Source organism: Myzus persicae, unplaced genomic scaffold (genome assembly GCF_001856785.1).
Source record: "Myzus persicae strain clone G006 unplaced genomic scaffold, MPER_G0061.0, whole genome shotgun sequence".
In the NCBI taxonomy this organism is placed as follows: domain Eukaryota; kingdom Metazoa; phylum Arthropoda; class Insecta; order Hemiptera; family Aphididae; genus Myzus; species Myzus persicae.
The window spans coordinates 198,064-212,233 of NW_019103422.1; the positions used below are offsets into that span (position 1 = coordinate 198,064).

A 14,170-nucleotide genomic window follows, 5' to 3' on the forward strand; every position below is an offset into this window, starting at 1 on the left:
AAATTAATTTCAAAAACTGTTATGAAAACATGAAAATACTCGCTTATAGCTATATATATACTTTTAATATTTCATAAGTGCAAGATAGATATTTAATCAAATATTCAAATTTAACAATAATTATGTAAAAAATTTAAAAAAAAATTAAATAAACATTTTAACACTAATAATATTAAAAACATTGAAAATGCCGATATTTTAAGTCAATTACATCATAAAAACTTAAAACCATAAAGAGATTTCCTTAAAAAACAATTAATACATAACATAATGCTATGTTATGTTAAAATATTGTACATACATAAACTTGATTCATATATAGGTAATATGTTTCTGGGACTTTTTAATTCATTATTTTGTTACATTTTAATTAAATTAATTTTTCAAAACTTATGTAAAAATAAAAAAATAATAAAAATTATAATATGGGTAAATCTTTGTTACCATCAAAACTAAAATATGAAAATATTTATGAAAATAACAAAAAATAAATAAGTAATTATGTATTAATATTATATAATCATTTAAATAAATACATAATTTTGAGTGATTAGTTTACATAAAGTAAGTATAAAATGTTTTAGTTAACCAATTAAGGCATTTGAAGAAATGGATAAAGAAAAGTCAGAATTCAATAATAATGATTTTTTTAAATTTAAAAGTGGTTAACAAATAATTTCAAATATAACTTATAACCTAATAATATTGTAAAACTAAATAATTAATTAAACAGGTAGGTAGTAATGTACATGTACATTTTGGCAGGTAGGTATAGAAATAAGTTTTTTAATTTATGTTAATACCAATTTGTTTTTATTTAAACGAGAAACAATTAACATTTTATCTAACATTAGGAATAATGTTAGGACCATTTATATACTATAGATATTGATATAAAATATAAATAAAACTAAATGAGTTTATAAAAAGGAGATTAATTTTCTGAATCAAATATGCGTACCCTTACACGTTGCTTATAATGATACTCTTTTAAGTACGCCTTTAACAATTTTGGAAGTTTCAATTGATTGACATCATCATATGTAATTTGACTACAAATAGCTGCACGGCATGTATGTTGCAAAGAAAATGTGAAATTTCGATGTAACGGTATGGTCAGCATAGGTTCAAAGAACATACAACAAGTAGGATCTTTATAATGTTCTATTAGTCCACAAACTGTAGATGATGCAAAAACACCAGGATCCCTTGAATCAAAACTAAAGAGATGATTCCACTGTTCAATTCGTGCATGTAAAGAACGACCATATTTCCTGAAGCTTACAGAAAACAAATATTCTTCTTGAGCCGAATCTCTAAGTAAAAATGTACCCTCAGGTTTATTTTCAAGCAATTTTTCTGCCTCATATCTGTCCATTTTGCCCCAATAAAACGAACAATTTGTGATTTGAAGTAGATCAGGAACTAAGTAGTGAATGTAGTCAATGGATGTATGTATTCGATGGCTGTCATCCATATCATGTGGTGCAGTTAGGGCAGTAAGTGCAGCTCTATGGAATAATGAGGTTAAATTGTCTATAGTCATTTTAGGCAAACTAAATTCTACCAACTGTATGTGTAACCCAGGCCTGAATCCTGGAGGTGGTTCGATACCCTCTTGGATTTCTTTGGCCCGTTCTTTATAAGCCCTGTCTTCAAAGTCTTCGTTCATAAATTCTTCGCCGCTCATATCTGAATGCAGATCCATAAGGCCTTCATCGAATGAAGGTAATACCAATTGGCTGTGACTTTCAAACGCGTTGAAAGCATTGAACGCACCTTCAAAGTCGAGCAAGTCTTGCGATGTTTCATCTTCTTCATTTAGATCTTCATCTTCGACCGGCACAGGAGAAGGATCAAACATCACATCATCGTCGTCCACATGATGATTGTCTTCCGTGCGCTCATATCGTGTACACACACACGTATCGCACTTGACTTCGTTTGGCTCGGGAACATTTTCAGGCGGATTATAACACTTACTCTTCGACTTTGGGCGAGAACAATTGAAACGCAACACCCAGTGGTTGAGCTTCTTGGAACCGGCAGTAATCTTTGTCGACGATGACTGAGTGTTCTTGGACGTCACAGTCTCTACACCGGAGGTCGTTGCTAGGGCTTCGCAACCATTCACATTCTGGTCATTGCCGGATGTGGAAGGCGCGTCACTGTTGGAAACGTAAAGGTTCTCGAAATGCTGCTGGTCTCCTGTGACTGGGACTCCGTGCACTGCACAGACAGGAACGGAAGCTGCGGCCGGGATGGATGCGCGCGGACTGTTTCTGGCTCCTGCCGTCGACCCGTCATTGTTTTTCGACGAGTCAGCATTCTTCCAAGAGAACACGTCGCCAAGGCTGCTCACTTTTTGTCCCATTTTCACGTCAATCCGAACACGTCATTTATCAGAAACAGATCAATCAATTTCACCGGAACGCATCAGAGTGAAAAAAGAAAACGAACGGCGGCTGTCGAACGGGAAACGGCGGACTCCCGAAATAAAAATGTCTTCCCGGACCGGATGTCGAGTCGCCCACCGACGACGTCGCGATCGTTTGCTCCGAGTCGTTCGCGCGTGTGGTGTACTGGTGTCCGTCGGACGGCGGTGGCAGGCAGCGAGATCGGAAAACGGTAAGAAATTTACAGGGGAAATAACGAGTCAATATGAGACAATGGCAACTACCACGATCGGATCGTTTTATTGTTTTTCTTGCTCGCGACAACTTCCGTCCGTGATAGCCGACGACGACAATCCTGTAAACGACTATAACATTTATGCAGCTTACACATTTATTATTATTATTATTATTATTATTATTATTATTATTGTGTTTCTCTGTTGCCTGCGCGTATCACCACTATCATCGTGCGTTGTGCGTATGCGCGTATGCGCTCGTGCCGTAATGTGTGCGTGTGCGTGTCGTTTTATATTGCGCATGCGTGTCGCTTTGTGTTGCGCCGTGTGCGATCCCCGCGTCGGACGTGCTCGCTGTTCTTGCTGCCGCCGCTTTACTTTCACCATCATTCTTTTTTTTCGTACGTATCGCCGTAGCGTCGGACCACATCAGCTCTCCCGAGTCTACCTCCATGCATCCGATTAAATAACATGCTAGTTTATCATGCCTCCATGCATACTGCAAAGTTTTTTAACCACCAAACTCACACAATCATCCCGGTACCGATAGTTTATTATTTATGTATTAGGTATATAGTATATACCTACCTGGTACCGAGAGAGCCTAAATATAAACATCATTACATAAAGGCTCTCTTCTTACATGTATACTGGCTTCCTATGTCAATGTCAATAATTCAACATGTCATATTAAGTAATAAGCATATTATAATAAATTAATGCATGGTATACTTTTAAAACATCTACCTATCGATTATTGTTATGAATTTATGACTAATAAATAGTTATTATTTATTATCATTAGGTATACTTGCTTATAACTGAAATCTTTAATTATGATACCCACTATATTATTGTTTTTAATATCATAATATTTTATAGAATAATAAAAACAATTATAACAGTATAATTTTACAGTCAGGGCCATATTGAGGATTTTTGTGTTAAATATTATATATTACCTACTTGTATTTTATATAAATTGAAGGCACTTAGTAATAAAATAGTACCATTCACACAATTACTTTAAGTTCTTACGCCATTTGCAATGAAATATTTATTAACCTATTAGATTCTGAGCTGAGTGATGAATGTGTTGAATTGTAACAATGGTGTGTGTGTTTTTTTTAATTTGTGTGTGTGTGTACACGATAAGTAGTATAAACAATGCTTCGATTTTCAACTTAAATATCTCTTCCGGTAGGAAGGTGAATCTGGTTGGTGCATTCTGGAGGTCAAAATTAAAAATTCCCAGTAACATTCAATAGCGCCAGGAAAATCAAAAAACCGTGAATTTTTATACAAATTGGTTTACTAAAAATCGATTTTGGTTTTTGGCTTAACTAAAAATATTTTGATTCGTGTTTAGCTATTTATAGACATTTACAATTTTCGATTATTATTAGTTGTTTTTAAAAATTAATGTTGGTAATATAATGTTAAAAAATAATATTCTCTGTCCAATTGAAAATGGTAATACAAGGTTCTTCTTAAGTAGGTGTTAGAGGAAATGAAAAAAAAGTTGACAATCGACAATAATTTTTTATGAGCGTCTAAAGTTAGAATTTATACAAAATCCATAAAAAATCAATACAATTTGCAAATTATTTTATGTTAGAACATCATAAAAAAATGTTTTTTTTATATCTTGAATTTGAAAATGTAATGCAAGATTCCTTATAAGTTTGTCAAGCTGTATCGAAAAAAATGTCAATCGAAAAGTTAAATTAAATGTTAGTGGGAGTTCAAAGTTCAATTTTGAAGTTTACAACATTGGATAATCACTCTTTTTCTCATGGAGTGATTTTCTTATTTTGTTGTAATTAAAAAACAAATACCTTCATCATATGTTTATGTTTATTTTTTTTTCTATCTATTCTTGAAAATGTTTTCAAAATATTTTGATTGGTTTTGAGCTGTTTAAGGACATTTTCAGTTTTCAATTTTTTAATTTTTTTTTTTTCACAAATGTCAATCAAATGTTATTTTTTGGGACAAAAAGCTTGACAATTTAATTACAAGGCTAGAGATATATTTGTTACAATAGCAGTTGAAAAATATTAAAAATACATAGGCATGGTTTTTTTCATAATCATTTAAAGTTCAAATTTTGATAAAATTACATATTAAATAATCAAGAATATCGTTTATTGTTGTAATTTAAAAATATTATTTGTGCCTACTTGAAACTTTTAGAGTGGGTAAATATTATTATATGTTATACTCACAGTATGTTGCCTTTTTTTCAATTACCAGTTACCAATTTTTTAGACAAAAATGAATTTAACCTTCTAAAGTACTAATGCCTCTTGTATAATAAAATAAATTACTTCAATCACAATAATATCATAAAATATTCTCCGAATCGTATTAAGTCCTTAACTCGGTAGGTATCGTCTTTTGTATAGATTGGTTGTATATCATTGAATTCAAATTTAACACATCGATTGCAATGACTCCCTAGAAACCTATTGCACAGCAGAGCGTTACCCACTTATCCGCTTTTTTTAATATTAAAATTAATTTATTTTAAGGATGGAAAGGTATCAGAATTAGACGCAGTCGTCAATTGAATGTTGATAAAAGTATAAAACTGCTGAACAACATAATATTAAGCAGAAATTAAAAATAAGGTAAAATAAAATGCTCCGAGTTTATTTCACTGCTTTAAACATAATATTATTATTTTTTTTAATATAAACTAAAATGATACACCTAATATAGACTCTTTTTTATTCATGTTCCTGCTTATTTATGCTCGATTTTTTTGTATTTTTTTTTATCATACACACGTTTCGATCTGTTCGTCATTGTTGTTAACAGTAAGATGGCACAATAATCATTGTATTCTTTTTCGTTTTGCAGATCATTTATACCACGGTCACCAATAAATCATACATTGCTTACAATTTGGCGCGAGTACTTATTAATTTGGCTCCTGTATTAATACCTCTCTTCTCTGTTATATAGTCCGGGTTGACTTGTCAATGAGAATTGAGCTCACGGTGATCATTGCTACATCATCTGTTCGAGATCATTATTGGTACCATTCTCCGTTAGCGTAAGTCCACCAGCAACAATTGTGCTTTGTGTGAGTGGCCCTCCAGGTCTTCCAGATTCAATATGCAGTGGAAAGGATAAACCATATGCCCACATCTTGTCACTGATTCGTAGAGACTTCTGGGTCGTTTAATCGATACCTTAATCGTTGGACAGACATTCGTAGCATAAGTTAGTTGTAAGATAGTATCTGACTGTTGTGCTCTCCTTGGTCATTGCACTATACGACCACACGGAGACCCCCCCCCCCCCCCCCCCCCGTAAAACCAAATTGCACAATCCTATTTGGCTGTTTCCCTTACACCCCCACATTTGGAGAGTGTTAAATAATTGTCCACTGTCAGTGGTCAGTGGTGCTCGCCTGACATACGATCATTTTCTGAAGCGTTCATTGTCTGCACGTACATTTGGTTGCCTACCCTGGCGCCTTCAATATTTTCGGTAGATGCACTTACCACAAGTTTACCCTATCAAATGGTCTTTGAACATTATCGTTGATCGTACAATCATAGTGCTGTATAATTATATTGTACAAGAAATTCGTTTGTCCAAACCAGCCTGGAAAAAAGAACACCTGGCACCGACTACAGTGGTCGGAAAAGAAGTTAGACCATAAAATAAATAAACGGAAAAAGTCAAATTTCCTAGCATTTCCAGCCGACGATTGTTGCGAGATTATGATTGATTGTATACTATTCAAAACCACAAAACCATTAAAAATTTATTTAAAAGCACTTCTTTCATTTCGATATTTCAAAATGTGGGGTTGACGGGTATTTTGGTATAGGTATTCCCTCAAATCTATGTGTATACTTATGAACGAGTAAATGATTCCTCAATATTCCTTGAACGACTGATTACGATTCACGGCATTATGCAGTACGCAACTGGTGTTCTTGTACGAGTTTTAAATGTCCATCTAAAAATCAATAAAACAATATTATTATTTATACACAAATAAATATTTACAATTTTTTATATTATTATCATAAATTATAGTTGACTAAACACAAAAACAAATGTCGTACAAATGTATCGTTCCTAAAGTTCCACTCCGGTAAATACGAGCTTGATTAAAGTATCATATAGTGGCATAAATTATTGTAGATTGTAAATAAGTCCTACTACTCGAGTAAATTATTTGTCTTTTGTGTCAATAATCGTCGTATTTACGTTATTGCCGAATTGTTGCACACAGCGACAACGAGACTGCCCGTGCCTGCGCGGCTGCGCTTACGGAGATGTTAGTAGTACTCAAAATATTTTTTTTGCTCCAGCACATCTTCGCCTGGCCTTTACTAATAAGTAATAATTAACTGCTTAAAATATTTCCACCTACATTACATATGAGTACAATAGTACATATGTAGGTATAAAATAATATCCATGTTTACATAGTAATCTAAGTTATATGGTACAGTATATTATATTATAATATATTTTACCGTCAATGATGTAACGACGTAAATGCCTTGCCAATATAATATCATAAATTCCTAACATAAGTAGACGATATCGTCAATACCTAGGCATAACCTGACAACATAGGCAATGTTTCAAAAATCAAATAATTTGTTAACGCATTTACAACTGTGACTAGGGTATTACCTTAATATCTAATACTGATAGACAACGTTGATAATTTTGTTAATCGAAATATTTAAAGTGGGTCAAAAATTTAATAATATTAGATACACTTTATGCATAATATTACATAAATAAAATACAATAAAATAAATTGAATAATTTATTTTCACAATTTGATGTACTAGATAGTAGAAACTAGATACATCATCATGTTATGCAATGTGCTAGTAGGTGTGCGTGTGTACACATTTTATAACAAATAACTTATCTCGATTTATATTGTTTACCCATCATTTGGATGACGGATATATCTAAAAGATGGCTATCTAATAATATTTTAATTTGTATCGTTATTAATTGACTGCATGTCGGCATACCCCTACTGTAACTTAACCAATAGGAAGCTTCCTCATCATCCATTAAAATTAAATTTATATTGATTTTACATAAGGTATCTTTATAAATATTATTTTCCAATTCACTTAGAAGTATACTATGTATGTTTGTTATGTTAGTTGTTTTTCTGGTGTTATTTAATAGATTTTTTAATCCAATATTATATTTTTTAAATATTCCATATTATAATGTTGTTAAACACTAATAATGATCACATGCTATTAGTTATTATAAGACCTTGATGTGTATCTACTATCTATTAACATTTAATGTATTTACAAACTTAAAAACATTGAAATATGGTCTAAAATATATCCTTAATTGTCTGTTGTTCATAGGTAGGTAGATATAAAAGCTAAAGTGCGTGTCAATATAATGCATTACAATATTTTTGGTCGTACGCAGAAAATGTTTCTTTGATGTTATTGAAAATTATAACTTTTTTTAATAAACATGATATATTTTGAAAACCCGAACATTTTTTGGAGGGGGGGAGGTGTTTGAACATCCAAAATACCCTCAGAAAAAGTACCTGGGTCGAAATAAGTATTAATCTTTTACCAATCATTACAATTATAACCTATATAACCCATATAATGAATGAAAACATATTAGAATTTTAAATTCATTATGACATTTTCTTGAAAACGACTTTTTACATTTTTTCTCTTAGATATTAATACAATTTTAAAATCCCCAATAGGTATTCAAAATGTTAAACTAAATTGTTGAAAGGTTATGAGTTCAGATTAAAAAATAATTGGAAATATCGTTTTCAAGTAAACCATATGACGAATTCAAATATGTAGTTTAATTTGTTGACTATGAAAGTCGGTAAGTACTCGGCGTAGGCATGAAATGGAGAGGAGGCTAAGTGTAGGTTAAGTACTATGTATAATTAGTTTACAAAGAATATAGGAAATACGCCCTAGTTAGAACCACAACCCATTGGAAAATAGCCATGTACATCGCTACTTTTCGAAACCGTAAAACAACATTGAAAACTGTCCAGGATACTAGGTATATCACATAAAATCACAATTCACAGAATACTAGAATAAATTAAAATAGGTATAATTATAATACCATAATACTTACCTACCTACATTTAGTTTGATATACAAATATGGTTACTGTGGTTATGGAATAATAGTTTATAAGTATTAACTATTATTTGTATGTACCTGAAGTTTACTAAATACCGATTATCAAACAAAATACAAATTAATTTGCTAACCATGAGTTTATTATTACTTTTATATATATAACTCTGGCGTTTAATACTTCACGATGGGTACTAAAGTAAGTGTTAAAGTGCATATAATTATAATAATAGTCATGAATTTATTTGATTAGGTACCTATTTCAATTATAGTGAGTTTGCGATATCTATTATATAGGTACCTAGTTATACTTGAGCACTAAGAAGTAGTCGGGACTAATACAAATTGATAAAAAATACATTTTTAAACTTACATAAAATACAATACCTATACATGTGAATACTGTCATAACTCATAACCATAAGTCATATCTAATTAGGGCAGAGAAGTTATAGCATATATAACTGCTTAGAAGCTGTTCTATCATTTATAGGACTTGCGAGTTTTATTTTGAGCTTTTATTTTATTGAAAACCTATAGGTAAATTTATGTAGGAAAGTCATAAGTCCCACAACTAAAATATTAATTTATAATAATTTATAATTTTGAAAGTTATTTTCAACGAATAGGTATTCCTATTTGGTTATTTTCTGCATATTTCATCCATACTCCACATATTCACAAATTTTTGAGAGAAAAATCACCCATTTTTCAATTAATCAATGGAGGGTTTACCGGAAGATCTAACTGGAAATGATTTAACATTTTATACATATGCACAAATAACGTTTACAGAGGTTGAAAGAAGTGTTTCTCAATACAAAAACATACTGGCTAACCATAATTTTACCGATAATTCGATGTAGCAAATATTTAAAAAAAATATTAGTTGTGAAATGCAATAAGTTATCAGGTGAGAAAAAAAGTAATTAAAAAAAGTATCTAATATATTTATTTATTATAGGAACAATATCAAAATTGAAAAACCCAATCAAATTAATGTTAAATATTAATAAAAATCAAATTATATTATATATTAATAACTTAAAATAATTTGTTAATTAAGTTAAATAATTTTTCTTAAATATAAATTTTTTCTTGTATATATTTTTTTTACATTTTTGGATTTAAATGCATATTTTCCTAATTTTACCTCTAATAACTTCTCTGCCTTAGTTATAACTTAATTGTACGTGCTGTTCATGTTATTTTCACAAAACTATGTATGTATTGATCCCCACACTCATTATTTCAAAAATCACTAGGTAACCTTTATAAAAAAATATTTTACATAATTTTAAGTTATTACAAAACAATAGTTTTGAAAAAATTATTTTTACTATTTTTTATCATTATACATTTTTGAGTTTTTACTCTTTAGAAAGATGTCAATTTCATATTCTGAAGCAGAATATTATTTGCAGTATTTTGATTTTTAAAAATCAAATTTGAGATGAGTAGTTCATTAGTTAAAAGGATTTAATGTTTTGATGAGCGAAGTAGTGGTCCAACATTTTGCTTGGTACTTTCCGTTTTATTACCATTCCATTCCGCACAACTACATTTTGAATACTTATAAGTGACTAATAAATTGCTGGTCCAAAATTTAATTTTTGTATATCTACTAGCTAATTCCATGCACTTCGTTGTCCACTAAAAGTGCCAACTCTATATAAGATGCTTGTAGGTACTTGGTCTGCTCGATTAACAATGGCAACCAATAAATAAAAAAAAATATCAATTTCAACCAAATAAATTTATAATTCTCCCATAACCAATAATAAACATTTATGAACAAATATTTTCTTCGTAAATCTCAAAATCCGTGTTTCCCTTAATGGACCTTCCTAGTTAAATTGTGAATCTAAATCATCCAGGAACGAAGGTAAGTACGTAACATAAACGGTAAGTAACTGGTAAGTGACAACAGACAGACATTCATTTGTTCATGTATTGATGTGTTATATTCTGCTTTGAAATAAGGAAATGCATAATATTGTCAAAATATTTTGTGAAAAATGATTCAATCGTTAAAAATAAGAAAAATATGTTTTTTATGACCTAAAAATGTTCTAAAAACATATTTTTAAAACTGTTTACTTATTGTTTTTGAAATAATGAGTAACTTACGTTAAATGGGTCATCCGGTAAACCTAAAAATGTAAATTATGATGACTTTTGTTTTTCAAATTGTTCATTTGTATACCTTAATTTAAGTAAGTAGTAACAGTAACTTTTTTTGTTACTTAATACCTACAATTTAGTTGCGTAAAGTGATTAAAATTTTAGTAACTATACTTATTTAATATAATATTGTCCACTTAGGAAGAAACGGCGATCAATATGTCCAGGCAGTTGTATTCGTTTACGGACAAGTTGACACCACAAGACCAACAATTTTTTGAGTTAGTAAAGAGTTGCAACTTACCAGCGATTGAAAAGTATTTGAAAACCAACAGTGTAAATATCAATATGAAATACCAGGGAGACACACCGTTGCATCTGGCTATAAAGAATCAATGCGAACCCCTAGTCGATTTAATCCTTCAACAAAAAGGCGAGTACCTAAATCTACAATAAAACAATAGACGCAACAAGTTGACTTACTTAAATCATACAGGTACCTATAAAAAAAACTTTGTCTATACAAATAATTTGTAGAAATCTTACAAAGCACAAATCAATAGATTATTTTATTTACCTAAATGCATTAAGAAAATACTTCTTATTCTGTTTATTATTGCAATGTTAATATTTAATAGTACCTATTTTAGTTCTTAAATGAAATTCAGTTTTTTGGAATGTTTTATAAGCTGATCACAATAACATGCCAAAATTCTAATAATAACAAATAAATAATTAGTTGTTTCACTTGGTTTTGAAGTATATGACATAAATTATAAATGTTAACAAAAATCGTATAAACCCATCTTTTTTGATTATTGCAAGTTGCGGCAACTGTTTCTATTAAGTTTTTCTACTAATTGTGATTAACACGTTACAATATGGCTGAATACCTACCTATGCTTGGTAATTTATTTACATTAATCAATACGGTATACCTAATATAAAGAGGAAGCCATCCACCAATTCGTTGTTTTCGTCTTACACACACATACCTAGATGGATATATTAATAGATACTAAATTTAAGTTCCACAAGTTTACTTATTAAAGTATAAATTATTTACCTTTTATTAGGCTTTATCTTTGATTTTTGTTTGGTTTTTCAATATTTTAATTTGAAGCGAGTTATAAGTTGTACTTTATTATTGAATAACACCTTGAGAAAATATATTTTGCAATAATAAATATATGCGAAGATTTACTACCTACTAAGTACCTACCTATATACTGTGTGGTTAGAATTTTATGTTAGAGCAGTTTTATTGTCTCACACATTGCGAAATACCATGTCAGAGTATATATTTTTATAGTTGATTATTAAAATGTACGTAAATAGTACTGTGACTACGTATTTTTGATTACTTAAAAATATAAAATATATAATAATAATCCTTGGGACTGCAACAGGTCATCGGTGAAGAAAAATATATTATAGGTATTAGTATATTATTTCAATATACTTTAAATTGTACTCGGCATAACAACGTGTATAGTCTAATATTATTATAACATAAAAATGCTCTTGTATTCCTGAAGTAACATTAATTTTTTATGATTGAATTAAAAATGTTAACGATATTGGATTTCAAAGATAAATTAACGAATTTTCATTTATTGATTTTTGATATTTAATTGTAATTCAAAAACGAATAACCGTAGAGGCGTAGACTCGCGAAATTTTCACCAAATGTTAAAATAATCATTTTTCATACATGGTAAAATTTGAGCTATTTATATGCATAAGAATTTTTTGAAATTTCGTAAATTATTTTTCAGTTAGAAATTCATAAAAGTTTTTCTTTTCATACCTACCTAAGATTAAACATTTTAACAGAATATCCCCATTAAACATAAGTTTTTCTACCTACAGGCTACAACAAAAATTTTTTTTAGTTTTTAGTTTTAAAATTATTTATTTAGTACATATAACTGTAGTACAATTTTTGTAGTGTTATCGCCACAGTGAGTTAGTGGCGTCACGAACATTAAACATAAGAGCAAATATTGAAGCTACCCACACCCACACTCTAACACATACATTAAAATCTGCCTACACCTGATTTTTTTTTACTATGAAATTAATATTGATACTTTATTGTAAAATGCAAACTATAACTTCCAATAGTCTTAAATACCCAACAATATAATGTTCCCTTATTACACAGCAATTATACAGCATGAGGTTTTTTTTTACTCCTAGAGTAAATCATTAAAATATAAATGTCATTAATTTATCACACTGAATTAAAATAAAAATATTATTACCTACCTACTTATTCAATAATTATAGTTAAGTATAAAAATACTTTTACTTTTTAATAAAATTACCCATTCACCTAAAATTGTTTGGGGCAATTGCTCTAAAAAGTAATGATCGTGATGCGATGGCAGCTAGTATCATGTAATGTAATATAAATTGTAGGTGTAAACATCGGCGATTCTATGCTGTTGGCGATCACGTACGACAACCTCAAGCTGCTGGATCGACTTCTAGAATTTGAGGAGACTAACGGCAGAGCCAACAGCCGTGGCAGGGGTAGTGGGTGGAAAAGGATGGAGCCAAGTCCATATGGCTCATCGCATGACGATGACAACGATTCGGAAGAGTTCCCGCGATTCATGACGCCGCTGTTGTTGGCCACGCAATGTGGCCTGTACGAGACGGTAGAGTACTTGCTGAACCGCGGCCACACGTTGGACAGGCCGCACCCACCGCGGTGCACGTGCGATGAACGATGCGCAGCCGCGGCCAAGCGCGGCGAGGTGGTCACCGACGGCTGTGAACGGCTGAATGCGTACTGGGCCATCAGCAATCCGGCGTTTATATGTACCACGTCCACCATCTCCGACCCTGTGCTCTGGTGCTTCCAGTTGCGTGACGAACTGTTACGATGTGGATCTGAAGAACAGGTGTACAAGGGCACGTACACGTCAATGGCCGAGCAGGTGCATATCGAACGTCAACGTTTATTTAGGAAGCGCATAAAGAATCCAAAAATATTGTGTCCGACCGGCAATTTTAGCAGACAAATATTTTGGTTGACAATATTATAGTCCGTTTTGGTCAAAATACTTTTCAGCTAAAACAGAGTTCCGACAAAATATTTTTGGACTTTATATTGCCCTTCGTACAGCCGTAAATTTACTTACAACATATAGGTAAATAAAAGTGGGCGAGTTATTGAAAATAATTAACTCTTTTTTTTCAAACAAACAATTTCAATCGCCATTCGCTATCAATTATCTATTTATCACCCCGCATAGTC

The 14,170-nt window shown here is 31.1% G+C and overlaps 2 protein-coding genes across 2 annotated transcripts; one reads left to right on the forward strand and one right to left on the reverse strand.

Moving 5' to 3' along the window:
- Window positions 1–512: 512 nt before the first annotated feature.
- LOC111034488 (suppressor of cytokine signaling 5-like) lies at window positions 513–2,873 on the reverse strand. Its single transcript, XM_022315754.1, has one exon. It carries the CDS (start codon window positions 2,372–2,374, stop codon window positions 935–937), a length of 1,440 nt encoding a protein of 479 aa, XP_022171446.1. The 5' UTR covers window positions 2,375–2,873; the 3' UTR covers window positions 513–934.
- A 6,092-nt stretch (window positions 2,874–8,965) lies between these two features.
- Window positions 8,966–13,958, forward strand: LOC111034481 (short transient receptor potential channel 7-like). The gene is made up of 3 exons (XM_022315746.1): window positions 8,966–8,977; window positions 11,104–11,335; window positions 13,327–13,958. The coding sequence occupies exons 1-3, from the start codon at window positions 8,966–8,968 to the stop codon at window positions 13,956–13,958; spliced, it is 876 nt and encodes a 291-aa protein (XP_022171438.1).
- The last annotated feature ends 212 nt before the right edge of the window (window positions 13,959–14,170 follow it).